General features: G+C 52.1%; 2 protein-coding genes across 4 annotated transcripts; one reads left to right on the top strand and one right to left on the bottom strand.

Moving 5' to 3' along the window:
- Positions 1-249: 249 nt before the first annotated feature.
- LOC104475652 (uncharacterized) lies at positions 250-12,841 on the bottom strand. Of its 3 annotated transcripts, none has more exons than XM_086755186.1 (4): positions 12,719-12,841; positions 4,029-4,135; positions 3,422-3,569; positions 250-2,735 (listed from the first exon to the last, which is right to left on the bottom strand). In XM_086755186.1, exon 4 carries the CDS (start codon positions 2,719-2,721, stop codon positions 1,291-1,293), a length of 1,431 nt encoding a protein of 476 aa, XP_086611312.1. In that variant the 5' UTR covers positions 2,722-2,735; positions 3,422-3,569; positions 4,029-4,135; positions 12,719-12,841; the 3' UTR covers positions 250-1,290. The 3 variants fall into 3 exon arrangements, with proteins under 3 accessions (XP_086611312.1, XP_086611313.1, XP_086611314.1); XM_086755187.1 differs by having other exon boundaries at positions 250-2,732; XM_086755188.1 differs by having other exon boundaries at positions 3,422-3,566.
- LOC147602136 (uncharacterized) lies at positions 6,723-10,688 on the top strand. The gene is made up of 4 exons (XM_086746945.1): positions 6,723-6,756; positions 9,000-9,215; positions 9,570-9,664; positions 10,239-10,688. Exons 1-4 carry the CDS (start codon positions 6,723-6,725, stop codon positions 10,686-10,688), a joined length of 795 nt encoding a protein of 264 aa, XP_086603071.1.
- Positions 12,842-13,549: the final 708 nt, after the last annotated feature.

Genomic DNA, 13,549 nt, shown 5'->3' with positions numbered 1-13,549 from the left:
TCCCCAGCCATTTTCCGCTCTTCAGCCGCTGCCAGTGAAGCGCCGGAGCCGCAGGGCCGGGCGCGGGTGTCTCCAGCCCTGCGGTGGGTGCCTGCCTCGGGCTTTGGGAAGGCCCCATCCTCCCCTTTCTGGTCAAATCGCCCTTCACGATCTCCCCACCACGTCAACTCGGCGTGGGGCTGACCCCCTCACCCCTCCCCACGTTTACAGTTTCACTCCCATCCCACTCCGGGACAGAAAACCGAAGTATACGGAGAGAAAAAGGGTTTATTTAGGATGGAAACACATAGCTAATGATAAAACACAGCAATACAGAGGAGGTTTATGTAATATACAGTCATTAGCACAGTAATAAATGCAAACACAGTAATTCCTAACTGTTAACGCTGAGCTTTAGATGTTAATACTAACCATGAGCTAAAGAACTCATCATAAAAAGGACTACAAAATTGCCAGTCTCTGGACTACCAGTAGGAACTCACCATGTCCTGGTTCAGACTAGGACATCCAAGGGGTGAATACTTTTTTTGGTTAAATAAGTTAAGGCCACAATTTTGCCCATGTTTTGTTGATGTCCCAAGTTGGAAGGTGTTTCAAACCAGCAAGGACAAATTCGGGAGGAGCTGCCACAGACAAGTAATGGGCGGCGTTCCCACTGGAAATGCTTGCACATCCATGTTTTCTGGGAACAGCCACAATAGTTTTGCATTACTCAGCTATTGTGTCAACCAGGCTTTGCATGTGGAGCTAGGAATTCATTGTCTCATGTAAGATTTAGAAAAGAGGAAGAAAAGACAAATAGATTGAAGTTCAGCTCCAAAGTCAAAGGTTTGGAAGTACCTTGTCAAACACTGGGTAAACTTAACGGAAGATAACAAAAAATAATACCTAAGGCTGCTATGGTGTCTAACAAGCCAAAGTTTTGAGTCAGAACTAACCTGGAACCTTTTATTTTGATTTTTGCTTTCGTTGAAAAGTTATTTTACAAGCCTGATTCTCCCAGTTCTTATTCTACTGCATACTCTCAGTCCCTGGTTTACCCAGAAGCTGGTGCCTGTTCCTTAAGCTCCCAGCACTCTTCCTAAAGCACCAGCACTCAGCTCTTAGGACTAACTCCCTGTTTCCAGACCTTCTAATGGTTTTTGTGCCACTGGGGTTAAGCATCCAGCCCTGACACCAGAGTTACCATGTCTCCAGTCAATCTCTTCCCACTGTGATTCTCATCACCCACCTTCTTCACGTGCCCCCCAAAACTGCTGTTATTTCCTGCTCCAAACACCTACTCCAGCCCTATGGCAAAAGCGAGCGGGAAGTGAGCATTCTCCTACCCACCACACATTTATAAGGTTTCTTGGCCACATGGGTTTTCAAATGCACTTTAAGTGTCGAGCTTTTCCGGAAGCTTTTCCCACACTCACCACACTCATAGGGCTTGGCTCCTGCGTGGATCCTCAGGTGGGCACCAAGGGCTGAGCTGTGCCTGAACGTTTTTCCGCACTCCTCGCACTTGTAGGGTCTCTCCCCGCGGTGAATCCTCAGGTGCACGTTGAGAGCCGAGCTCCGACGGAAGCTGTCCCCACACTCCACGCAGATGTAGGGCCGTTCCTCAGCGTGCGTGGTCTGGTGCTTGGCAAGAGTGGAGCGGTCGCTGCACCTCCGGCCGCACTCGGCGCACTGGTAAAGGTTGGGCAGGAGGCTGCCGTGGTACACAGGCAAGGCCTTCCCCCCGTGGATCCGGCGATGAGTGGTGAGCGCCGAGCTCTGGCTAAAGCCCTTCCCGCACACGGGGCACTTGTAGGGCTTCTCACCTGTGTGTGTTCGCATGTGCGTCACCAGCGAGGAGCTCTGCCGGAAGGTTTTCCCACACTCAGTGCACTCATAGGGTTTCTCTCCCGTGTGGATCCTCTGATGCCGAATGATGGCCGAGCTGTCCCGGAAATGCTTCCCGCACTCCTGGCACTTGTGGGGCTTCTCTCCAGTGTGGACTCTCCGGTGTATGATCAGGGAGGAGCGGTCGCTGAAGCTTTTCTCGCACCGGGGGCAACTAAAGGGTTTCTCACCCTTGTGGCTTCGCTGGTGGACGATGAGATGCGAGTTCTGGCTGAAGCTCTTCCCACACTCATTGCACTGGTAGTGTCTCTCTCCCGTGTGGGTCCGCTGGTGCCTGATCACGTTGGACCTCTGGCTAAAGGTCTTCTCACACTTGTTGCACTGGTAGGGCTTCTCACCAGTGTGGATCCGCTGGTGTTTGATCAGGTCTGAGTTGCGAGTGAAATTCTTCCCACATTCGGAGCAGCCGAAGGGTTTCTCTGCCAGGTGGATCCTCTGGTGCTGGCTCAGGTATGAGCTCCGGCTGAAGCTCTTCCCACACTCGGGACACTCGTAGGTTTTCTCTCCCACCTGCTGAATCCAAATGGCACTGTTTCCACACACAGCTGGGCCTGGGTTATCTCCAGCAAGGATAACCTTGCCGATGTGGGCTCCACCACTGTCCTCGCACTCCCAAACTTCCATCCCACAGGAAGTTAAGGGAGTCACCATTCCCTGTCTCTTTCCAAGAGACGTCTCCACCTCACTTTCTGTCTCCAGCTCCTGCTTGTGGTCCTGTCTTTGATAGGCGTCCTGGAGGGTATCTCCTGTGAGCTTTCTGGAGGGGAACAGATGCAGTTCAGCTCTCACAGGACTTTCCTGATGAAGCTTCCCCTTCTGTGTGTCACCCATGGTCCTGTCACCTGCTGGAGTGAACAGAGGAACTAGCAATGAATACCTGCCCCCGCCCTCGCCACTTCTCTGAGGAAGAAGTCCGAACAGGGCAATTGCAGAGACCTGCTGCACGTCGGCCACCATTAACTAACAGCGCAGGAGCCAGCCCCTCCGTATCTTCTGTGGGCAGAGTGAGGGCATGGAGGCTGAGGAGCACAGGAAGGGTGTGTGACCCAAGGAAGGGCGGCCACCGTGCCATTGATTGCAAAGAGGGTTCTCTGTCATAAAGTTACAGCCCTAAAGGACAAAACCTGTCTCTTGCTTGTCCTCAAAGTTCCCATGTCTAGGGAGGTTAGAAGAACATCATCAGTGCTCTCCTCAACAATCCCCACCATAGCTGCTTCTCCCATTGCCTATGAATCACTGCTCTTCGTCCAGCATTCCCATGCTTAATCAAGGAAGAAAGCAGCCAACACCACAGGAATATCCACTGTGCCAAGTATACTTTTTTCTTTCTTCTTTCCAGTCACAGCCCTTTTCCTTAAAAACAAAGCCCTACATATTCTGCAGCAAATTGTATCTAATTTTGTTTATAGAACAGATAGGCAAGTAAGTGGAACGATAAACTTTTATTAATCAAGCATGGAAATTAACATTTAGACTGAAACATTTAGAGGCTCCTGTTTTTTTATTACTTATACTCATATGGAGAACACACCTCAGAAATGGATCCTGGCATGTGAGGTAAGCCGATTAGCTGGATGGCACTGCTTATGGAGTTAACAACATCCTCTTACGTGTGGGAGGTCCAAATATGAGATGAATGCAGCAGGATAAACCCCTCAGGTTTTGTTGCAAGTGATCTGCTGATTTTGGAAGACAAGAGCACACTGGTTATGCAGATTTCCAAAGTTTTGTTTACAGCACTCAGGGCTGAGAAACATTTGTAGTAGAAATAGAGGTACAGCACTGGCCCAAGACATGCACCCCAAGGCAGCAAAATGACCAATAAAACATTAAAAATACGGTCACCAAGAAAGGAAGAAGAGGCCACACTTTGGTTCATTATGCCTTCCAACATTCTGAGTATAGTCTTTGCTGAAAAATACACAAGATTTTATTTCATTTTGGATAGGCTCTTTTTGACAGGGTATTAGATTCCCCAGGAATCCCTGTTGTACCCTGCCTAAGAATCTTCCTGAAAGCAGGATCCATATAGCATGGGAGCAGAACAGACAGGATGAGCGCAGAGCGTGCAGCACACCAAATTTTCAGCATTTGGCTCTCTTTTTCCCTTCCCAGACATGATCTATTCAATTTCTCACCTTGTGAGCAATCTCTCTACCGTCTCAGTCTTCAGCTGCTTCTGGCCACAAAGCTGTTTCCCGTCACTCCATCCAGGAGGTTAAAGCCAAGTCAGGGACTGCAGATCCTGATCAGAGGAAAGAAAACAGATGTAATAAATACTCGCCATAGTAGCGGTGCTGTTGAGCGAGATTACAGGAGAATAAGTATTTAAGAGACAAAAGCAACCAGAGGAAAATGACACCGAGAAACATGAGTCGGGGTCACCGCCTGTTTTGCCACGCACACTGTGACACCACCATTCGGGTCCAATAATCAGGGCCAGCTCACGTAGCAAAGACCGAGTCAACTACGCGTGCTGCGGAGAGCTGCCTGCCAGCTTGCTGCCGTCTCACAAGTGTCTGGATGTTCCTCCTGCTGCACTTCCAGACCAAAAATGCCTCCTGCTGAGTTTTGTATAAAAATATATCAATTTCTCAAACCATTTTCTCTCCATCACCTTTCTTCCCCGTGAACTAAATGAGAACACAATGTAGTTAATGCAGTTCTGTTCTGCAGGCGGAGGAAAAATGCCGTCTTCACAACTGGGCTGTTTTCTGCGTCTGTCTGGAGTCCCATTTATTGCCTTTACCGAAGGAGTATTTTGCTTGGTTGCTCTCAGTGGCTCAGCCAGGCACGCACAGGTCTGGGCAAGAGAAGAGATTTTGGTCTGTTCACACATTATCGACAGAAGCAGTCCGAAGGCAGAATTTCCTGTCCTGCGCTCCAGAAAAATGGCGATTTGGCTGCCTTGTTCCAGACGGAGTTTACAGGGCTGGCAGTGAGTAGAAAAAAACAGTCACGCACACCTGTTTATGCATGAACACTGAGATGATTTAGGCAGCCAACACACAATCCCACTTCTCAAGGATCTCTTCTCAGAGCAGAAGTACGCTGCGCGGGAGTGGGGTTTGTGGGATAGAAAATTAGGTCACCCATTTAGCTTTAGCACTGTATTTGTGCAGTGGTATTTGTACAGAGGAATTTTAAGATGCTGAGAGCTCAGCGACGTCCTAGAAATGTGCAGGTTACAGAAAGAAAATGCTTAAAAACTGCACACGTGAATGCCGGCTCTGCAATGGCATTGCACCATTTTGGTCACATGGACTCCCACTGTGCCGCTAGGAACAAGTGTAAAATTACTCATGACTGGGTGTTTCTAAGAAAAGGAAATGTAAACCAGCATCTTTTCCTTTCAAAAGTAGAAAGAAACTGAACTGGCTGGTCAGTGGTGTACCAGAGGAGTGTACTGCAATAGATGTCAGTTGCCAGACCCCCCCTGAGGACAGAGGGAAGACTTCCCCACCTGCAATAATGCCACCGCGATAAAAGAAGGCTCCTGATAAAACAGAGACCTGACATTTTGTTGGCTATGCCTCAGCCTGGAGTCACGTCCTTCCTGCTCCCCAGTGCCTCCTCCACAGTGGATTTGGTGGGCACCACCCCAAATTTCCACTCCTCCCGGCAGAGGTAGCAGCTGCAGGCTCTTATGCCAGGTAAGAGGCAGGGAAGCTGAGGTCTCCCTCCCCGTACAACCCGCATCCACCTATGAGGCAGTGCCGCTCTGCAGCCTGGCCCTGCTGAACCATCCTTCTGATTTTAGGAAGAGAGAAATGTTTTTCTGGTTCAGTCCCTTCCTGCTGTCGTTTGAGAGCTGTTGTGAGCACAGGGTCAACACGCACCCTAAAATGGTGGGTGAGCACCTACAGAAGGCAGAAAACGGATGCAGGAGACAGCTGATGTACAGAGCCAGGCGGGTTGCGGGATATGGCAGAAAAGCACATTGTGCAATGGGTAGTAAACATCCATCCCTGAACAAGATGGGAAACCCAAAACACTACCAAGCACCAGATGGGGACAAGGTTAGACATTAGGAAAAGAGTTTAGACATCAGGAAAAAGGTTTTTACACTGAGGGTGGTGGAACACTGGCACAGGTTGTGCAGAGAGGTGGTGGATGCCCCATCCCTGGAAACATTCAAGGCCAGGTTGGACGGGGCTCTGAGCAACCTGATCTGGTTGGAGATGTCCCTGTTCCTTGCAGGGGGGTTGGACTAGATGGCCTTTAAAAGGTCCCTTCCAATCCAAACTATTCTATGATTCTATGATTCTAAGCCAGTCTCCAGAGCAGCCATGTTTGGACAAAGCTGAGTCCCCTAGCAGCATCCCGGCTGATGATGTAACCCAGTCCTTACGAGGCTGAATGCGGAACAAGAAAGGTGACCTGTGGCACGGGGAGGTGATGGGCTGCACCGAGCCCTTGTGATGACGGACGGACAGAGGCCCGAAAGGGGCTGCTCCACGAAGGACGTGGCTGGCTGGGGGTGGGCGAGCTACCACTGAGACCACAAGCCTCAGGGAGGCAGGAGAGGCACAGAGAACAGAAAGCTGCAGTGGACTTCAACCCTGGGAAACTAAACATCCTCCGTGGGGGCTTTCTCTTGAGTTTGGACCCGGTGGTAGACAGAGGTGTGGGCGGGAGGAAGTGAGAGTAGCAGAGGGAGTAACAGATGGAACAGCTGTCTGTGACGCCACGAGCCACGCTGCCTCTCCCAATTCTCCTGGGTGAACCTGGCCGGGCAGGAGGAGGGCACAAGTAGGCGAGCAAAGCAGCAGAGGTGACACCTCCAGCAGTGCAGGGGGTCCCAGGCTGTTACAGGCACTGCTCACAGTGTGATGTCAGCCATCTGGGCTTGTCTGGTTTTGTCTGGTGAGTATGAAACATCTCTCTTTCAAGACAGGTTGTGAGGAAAGGTGGCTGACCCGGCTGCTCTTTACCCTTCCCCATCACTCCTCAGCTTTCGTAATTTGGAGGTGAGATGAAGAGATGGGAGCACCCTCAAATACTGCAGGTGCAAAGTTCTCAGGTGCCCAAAATTTTGCTGGTCTTCACCCATTGGAACTGGTGAGTCATCATGGAGGACTGGAGAGTGACCTAGGAGCTGGGGAGGAGGACTTGGAGTGGATACAGTAGGCAGAGGCTGGAGCAGAGGTAGAGGCTGGAGATGCGATGATGGGGACAGCTGGGCACGTAAACAAGACACGAGCGCAAAGGCGGAGATCTAGACTGGACCCACAAGGCCAGAAGGGAAGAGCTGGCCAGGTGAAGCAACAGGGGAGGCAGGAGAAAGAGGTCTGAGAGAGAACCTTGGTTAAAGACAAACAGAAAGCGATATAGCTTGACGAAATGGATAGAAAGGCCAGGCTGCTCCAGACCTTGGAGGGGTCCTGTATCCCCCAGTCTCCTCGTTCCCCTGCTTTCTGCCCACACAGTCACCTGGCAAAGCGTGGTGCTCTCCTCTCCTACTGCCTCACCGAGTGCTCAGTAACCCCCCCTGTTAAATGCTTTAGTCTGATCCTGCTGCATCTACAGACACCCAGGCCAAGATGCCATAGATGTTAATAAGATACAGGCCATGAGGAAGTTTTTGAGTTTGTTTTTACCAAAACAAAACAAAAGAAAAACATCATAGGTTAGGAGACTGTTTCAGAGGTTGCAAAGTCAAACTTGGCATATGCCTGAATCACAGTCATTTTGCAGCCTTAGATTTGTTCCCCTTGTGCATGGACGTAGTCGTCCAACTCTGTAATTACCTGGCTTCACTGTTTTCACGTAGGTTTTGGCTTCTTTAGTCCCTGGAAGCACGCTGCCTGTCTAATGAGCAGTTATTCAGCATGTTTTGTCACCCTTATTGTTCAGTGTTTGGCTCTCTGATTTATTTAGTGATCCCATTTGAACTCTGCTATAGACAGAATGACTCATTCCCTCATTAACTTTTTACATACTCTATGTTTTAGAGCTGCACAGCTATTAATTGTTGTATAGTGATTTTGCAAATGGCAAAATAAGGGCAGAGAGGGATTAAAGTCAAAAACATCCACTACTTTTAGAATCTCAGTTTGAGATTATCTCAGCCCCGGCTTCTCAGAGCAGATATGCTAATATAGCATTTACTTGCCATTCAAAATACACCACATGCAGACTCCGAAACTGCAAGAGGGCTCAGCCTTCCTATAAACAGCAAGCCACAAGGTAAGGAAAATACCGTTAATAACACGCTAAGAAACCTGGTACTTGCCTAGCGTCACACAGGAGCCTCTGTGGTGTAGCCAGAAATAAAACCTACTTCTTGGAAGAGTATGCACAAAACTACCCTTGCCCTTCCAGCATCTTCCTGACTCATTCTTCCATACACCTTCCAAGCTGTGGGAAATGAGGCAGATGTCCTGAATATAGTAAGGTGCCTAACCTGGGAAACCAATTCCCTGCCAGAGCAGGTCTGGTCTCTACACTGAAAGAGCTGCTAAGTCTTTAGGAAAGAAGAGTAGGTTGCTGCGTACTTAAAGAATGTACAAAAAATGTATGCAAGAGGAGATTAAATTAAGATTGCACATGACTCTTTTATTTGGGCACATCTAACATCCAAAGGTTTGCTTTCACAAGCTTTCATAATGTTCTTTACAGGGAAGAACTGGCTTTAAGTTTTGCATAAGGGTTCGCTGAATGCTCGGACCACGTAAGGGCATCCACCTCCACTGGGGCATGCTCCATTAACTCAAGGGGTCTGGACCCACTTAGAGGAAGAATATTTGCAGAGGCTAAATTCTTGAAAGGAAACAGTCTCCTTGCTCCAGCCCCGACAGCAGAACTACATTCCCAGTTTCAGCCATGACTTCCAAGACATTTCTCCCAGTTCAAGATTTGAATCTCCAGAGCTTTGGGGAAGGTCCCTCAGCCATGTACTGTCCCCAAAATACTTCACTCCTTTCAACATGGGTGGAGCAGCTTTTCCCTAGGTCTAGACGCCCCCACCTTGAGCCCGTTTCTCATGTGCTGGATCCTGCACCCAGAGAAGGCAACGGAGATCTGGGTTCAGCACTCCAGCTCTTCTGAGTGTGCCATGGTTAGCACCTCCTTCTCCCTCTGACTCCCTGTGTTTTATTTTTCACCAGTGCTCTTGGGCTGGGGCTGCACAGCTGGCCTTCAGGGTGGGAAGGTGCAGCAGCCGGGAACACCACTCTCCGATCAGGAGTATCAACAGTTCTTCATGTCCCTCCAGACTGCCCGCCGCGCCAGCACTGCCTGCTTCCTTCGTGCACTGCGTGGCTGCCAGAACCCCCTGATCCGGAGACTGGACGAGTACGAAAACCATGGAGTCATCCCTGAGGGTAAAGCCAACTGCGACTCCCAAGGGTCCTGTACAGCCAGCACTGGACATGATCACTGGGAACGGACAGAGACTCAGGACCTGGTGGGGGAGAGGGGTGGGTAGCAATCCTCCGATGAGGAGAAGATATTTGCTCATGAGCATCCTCTCTCATGCTTGATTGCATCCACGTGTTCCTAGGACCAGCCTCCTCTCACACCTTAGGTTATGGAGATGACCTAGGAGTGGTGGAGTTTCTCAGTGAGGTTCAGGGAGACACCCAAACGGCACGAGGGTTTTCAGGGAGGGGTGTCATTTGACAGTGAGGTTATTGCTGAGGCCTGGTGAGACTGTGTCTTTATTTGCCTCTTTCTAGGGCCCATATGCTCTGAACTGCCAGGAATTCCTTTCTTCCCCAACTTCTGCACCTTTTCCTTTTATCGCTGTACTATGAAAAAGTATTTCATTAAGGTGAGTTATTTAGCTATGTTCTGAAGACCACAGTGTGCTCTGGGCAATGATCAGGCCAAAGGGAGAGCCCTGAAAATAAGGAAGTGGGAAAACAGGAGGCTAAAAGACAGGGAAGACAGAAGAGAGCCACGGGCAGCCCACCTTCCAGGGGTACTTACAACAAGCCGACTAGCTTACACAGATGGCACCTGCAACCACTTTCCAAAATGGAGACTTTGCGGAAGGTATTCTTGAAGAAAACGAACCTTTGAGGACAACCTCAACCCTTATCTCCAGCTCTCATTCCCAACCCAGTTGAGACAATCTAGGTTACTGCAGGAGAAATGGTGATTCATGCAGGTTAGAAGAGAAGGAAAGTAAAGAGAAAGACAACTGGGCATCACAAGAAGAGAACTAGGGGGAGACTTGACAAGGCAAAGAGAAGAAGGTTTCTTTCCTTCCTTGGGCTCATCTTTGTAGGGAGTAGGAAAGATGAGTTTGGGCAGTGAGTTTGAACCCCACAGAACACGGGGGTGGGTAGGTGCCTGCTCCTGAAGCCCACTGCCTCTACAGAGGTGTGTTTTCTCCTCCACAGAGGACTGAGTGCCCAGGAGAGACCAAAGCTGAGCTGGGCAGCACACAAGCCTTCAGCGATATGAATGCTGTATTGTCTGGCATCTTCACTCCCCAGTCCCATTTTCCCACGTCTCCTACAACTGCCCAGCCAGCCCACTCCAACCCCAGCATGGAAGTAGCTGTGATCCCCACCTCCTTACCTCTTGACCCACATGCCACTAAGGTCACAGCCAGTGGCCAGCAGCAAGGACAGTTGCCCATCAGTGACATCCAGGACCTCGTCCTGAGGCTACAAGATACCCACGTGCAGAGTTCACTGCAGACACTTCAGTGGTTGTTGACCATGGGGAAGGCAGTGGGGGAGGAAAAGTTGCAGGCTGCTGCCGTGAAGCTGCTGGTGGCCCTGAACAATGCAAGCATGCCCCAGTGGGCAACCAGCACTGATACAGGGCATGGAAGAAAGAACTGAGCAGCAAAGGATCAGCAAAGGATCAGCAGCAAAGGATCAGCCATTGTGGCTCTTCTACATGGTGTCAAGTCATGAGGGGATGTATGGGAAGATGGAAACAAGAGGAGTCTTCCTTCCTAGGCCCGAGGCATCGTCAAGGTCAACAGTGCTTCCCCAGGCCAACAATGTGGGAAATAAGGGGAAAAGCCATCTTTTGCAACTGCATAGGAGAACCCAGGCATGTGAAATAGTATTTCTCCGGGTTCAAAGAGAAAGATGTTATCCTCTTGGAAATAACTGTATTGAAGAGATACTATCCTCTCTCACAAAAACTGTTCACTCGCTACTGTTTAATCTGGGAGATGGCTGTTCTTGAACAAGGCAAGATGGAAAAATCATTCATTTTTCCTGCTTGGGGTTGTGCCGCCATGACTAGCTCTCTGCCCTGGGCAGAGACATGGGGTTTGTTGTGTCATTCAGTGAATGTGATGGGAAAACAGTGGCCTTTCTTCATCAAGTATAGATGTTTCTGCTCAGAAGCACTGAGGGAAGAATCTTCTTTGGAAGTAGGTGTGTGCATATACATACATATATACACAAGGGGTGCACTCCAAATGCAGGAAAGCCTTACCCTGCAAGGGAACTGCTGGTCTAGCGTTCTCCTTGTACTGGTGGTTGCACGTGGTTGTCATCTACTTCTGACATGGATGCTATGAAACGCACAGGATGCTACAAAACTATTCATATTAAGAAGCTCCTCTTGTCTCTCTCAGAAAATCAGAGAGTCTGATTTATGGGAACTTTGGCTGAAGTGCTGTTCCTTTTATAAACACTGGACACACCTGTAAGTAAAACCATGTGAAGCCATCAGAGACAGCACTCGCTGCTAAAAGCAGAGTGGGAACTCTTCAGGAACCAGCTCCAGTTTTCTGAATCTCCACTCAGAAATAGTTTAGAGCCACCTCAAATCTACTCTAAACTCCTGTGGTTGGTTTTGGCTTTCAGGAGATCACCGTTAAAGTGAGAATCCCCTGTGCACCTTTCCTCCCACAGGCCTCCTTGTAACCTGTTCCACCACGGGCTGTGAGGAGAAAGGGGCCGAAGGCAGCTCTCCCTGGGGACACACCACACCAAGCACCACACCAAGACCGGGGATGTCTGTTCCCTTTACACTGCATGAGTGACACAAACACAGCTGCATGAAATACAGGCTCTGTCTCTATCCATTGAAGGAAATACTTAGAAGAAGAGTTCCTTAGAAGAAGATCTCAAAATCACAGGTTCTCCACTAGTCCTGGAAAGCATAATCTGTCGCAAGGCTGAAGGCAGGTCACACGCCAGAGATGTGCAAGCCCTTGAACAAGGGTGCTTGCTTGCTTTCGTGGAGGACTGCCCAAGGCATCGTCCTTACTGGGTGGGACCCCTAACAAAACGCGGGCTGCCCTGGCCTCACCCAAGCTCCTTCTCCCTAGAAAGAGCCCAAAGCTGCCGGACCCCTGCCTGAGGCACCAGGGCTTCGTGTCCCCTCCAGCTGCCGGGGGCAGCGACAGCCCCAGCAGCGGGGCGACCGCCAGGCCAGTTCCAGCAGCAGCCTGCCTTGCCATCGCCGCCCGAGGGTCCTGTGGGCTGGTACACGCGTGGGGTTGCCAGACTTGGCCTCAGGACAGACGAACGCCAGAGATTTCCTCATCAGTCGGCTCTGCCCAGGCCCTCCACGATGCAACGGCCCCCCGCCGCGGGCCCGGGGCCACCCTTCGGCCGCCCTCTCCCCGGGAGGGTGCGGGGGCTGAAGGCCGCGGAGGGTCGCTCACCTTCGCAGCCACCGCCCGTACCCGCACGCTACCGGGCGCGGTCCCCCCGCCACCTGCCCGGCGGCCGGCCCCGACCGAGCGCCGCAGTCCCGCTCCCCCCGGCCCGCCTTCCCCGGGCACCTCGACAATGTCACGCCGTTTCCCGCTCGGCAGTCCCCGCGCTCCCGGCCCGTTACTTCGCTGGGCTCCGCTTTTGTTGCGGCCGGTGCGGAGGAGCCGCCCTTCCCCCGCTGGACTTACCGGGGCCATGTGCGCGGCGGGCCGGGGCCGGGGCTGGGGCTGGGGCTGAGGCTGAGGCCCGGGCGGGGGCAGCAGCGGCGGCGGGGCCGAGCCGAGGGGACGTGGGGGGGCCGGCGGCGGCGGTGGTGGCGGCGGCGGGGCCGGGCGGCGGCGCTGCGGGGCCGCTGTGCGAGGGGCGGCGCGGCCCGGCCCGCTCCGCTCGGCCCCGCTCGCTGGTGTTAACCCTTCTCTGCGCCGGGGCTGGGGAGGGTCCTCTCGGTGGGAGGCGGGAGAGCGGAGACCCTCCCCTGGGGGCCGGGGATGGGGGGCTGCGGGGCCCGGGTCGGTCAGGGAGGTCACAGTCGCCCTCCGTGCCGGGGGGTCCTGCCGGGATGGCCTGGCGCGGCCCGCGAAGGGAGGTGGCTGTGCGCGGATGGAAGAGGGCCCGCGGCGTGGGTTTGCGTCCCGGTGGGCACGAGGGGCTCCCCGGGGACGAGAGCTCAGGTCACGCCGCGCACCTGCCCACGCACACGGCAGTCAGCAGCGAGACGCCAGCCCCGGGGAGCCGTGCCCCCTGAATTCTCAGCGTTCCTCGCCCGTGTTTCCTGCGCTGTGCCGTGCCTGCAGGCCCTGGCAGGCGGGGAAGCACCCACGCTAAAGCCCAGAGCTGCTTTCTGTCACAAACCCTTGGTGACAGGGCGGTTATTTTTTTTCTTCAGGGACGCTTTCCTTCAGGTGGGCGTTTGGAAGCTTCACTCCGCTAACTGTGCCTAGAGGTTTTGTGAGAGGAGGGTCACCACAGCATCTTTTGCTGTTTGGGGACAGCTTGATACATGCCAGAGCACACACGCG

Source organism: Chlamydotis macqueenii, chromosome 1 (assembly GCF_036417535.1).
Source record: "Chlamydotis macqueenii isolate bChlMac1 chromosome 1, bChlMac1.mat, whole genome shotgun sequence".
Lineage (NCBI taxonomy): Eukaryota > Metazoa > Chordata > Aves > Otidiformes > Otididae > Chlamydotis > Chlamydotis macqueenii.
Note: the sequence above shows the minus strand (reverse complement) of the source record. Positions and strands in the feature narration are given on the sequence as shown.

Bases quoted from the DNA above. Each gene is read 5' to 3' on its own strand.
- LOC104475652 (XM_086755186.1), bottom strand. From the start codon at position 2,721: ATGGGTGACACACAGAAGGGGAAGCTTCATCAGGAAAGTCCTGTGAGA.
- LOC147602136 (XM_086746945.1), top strand. From the start codon at position 6,723: ATGTCAGCCATCTGGGCTTGTCTGGTTTTGTCTG. The intron at 6,757-8,999 runs GTGAGTATGAAA...ATTTTTCACCAG, and splicing joins GGCTTGTCTGGTTTTGTCTG to TGCTCTTGGGCTGGGGCTGC. The intron at 9,665-10,238 runs GTGAGTTATTTA...TCTCCTCCACAG, and splicing joins TGAAAAAGTATTTCATTAAG to AGGACTGAGTGCCCAGGAGA.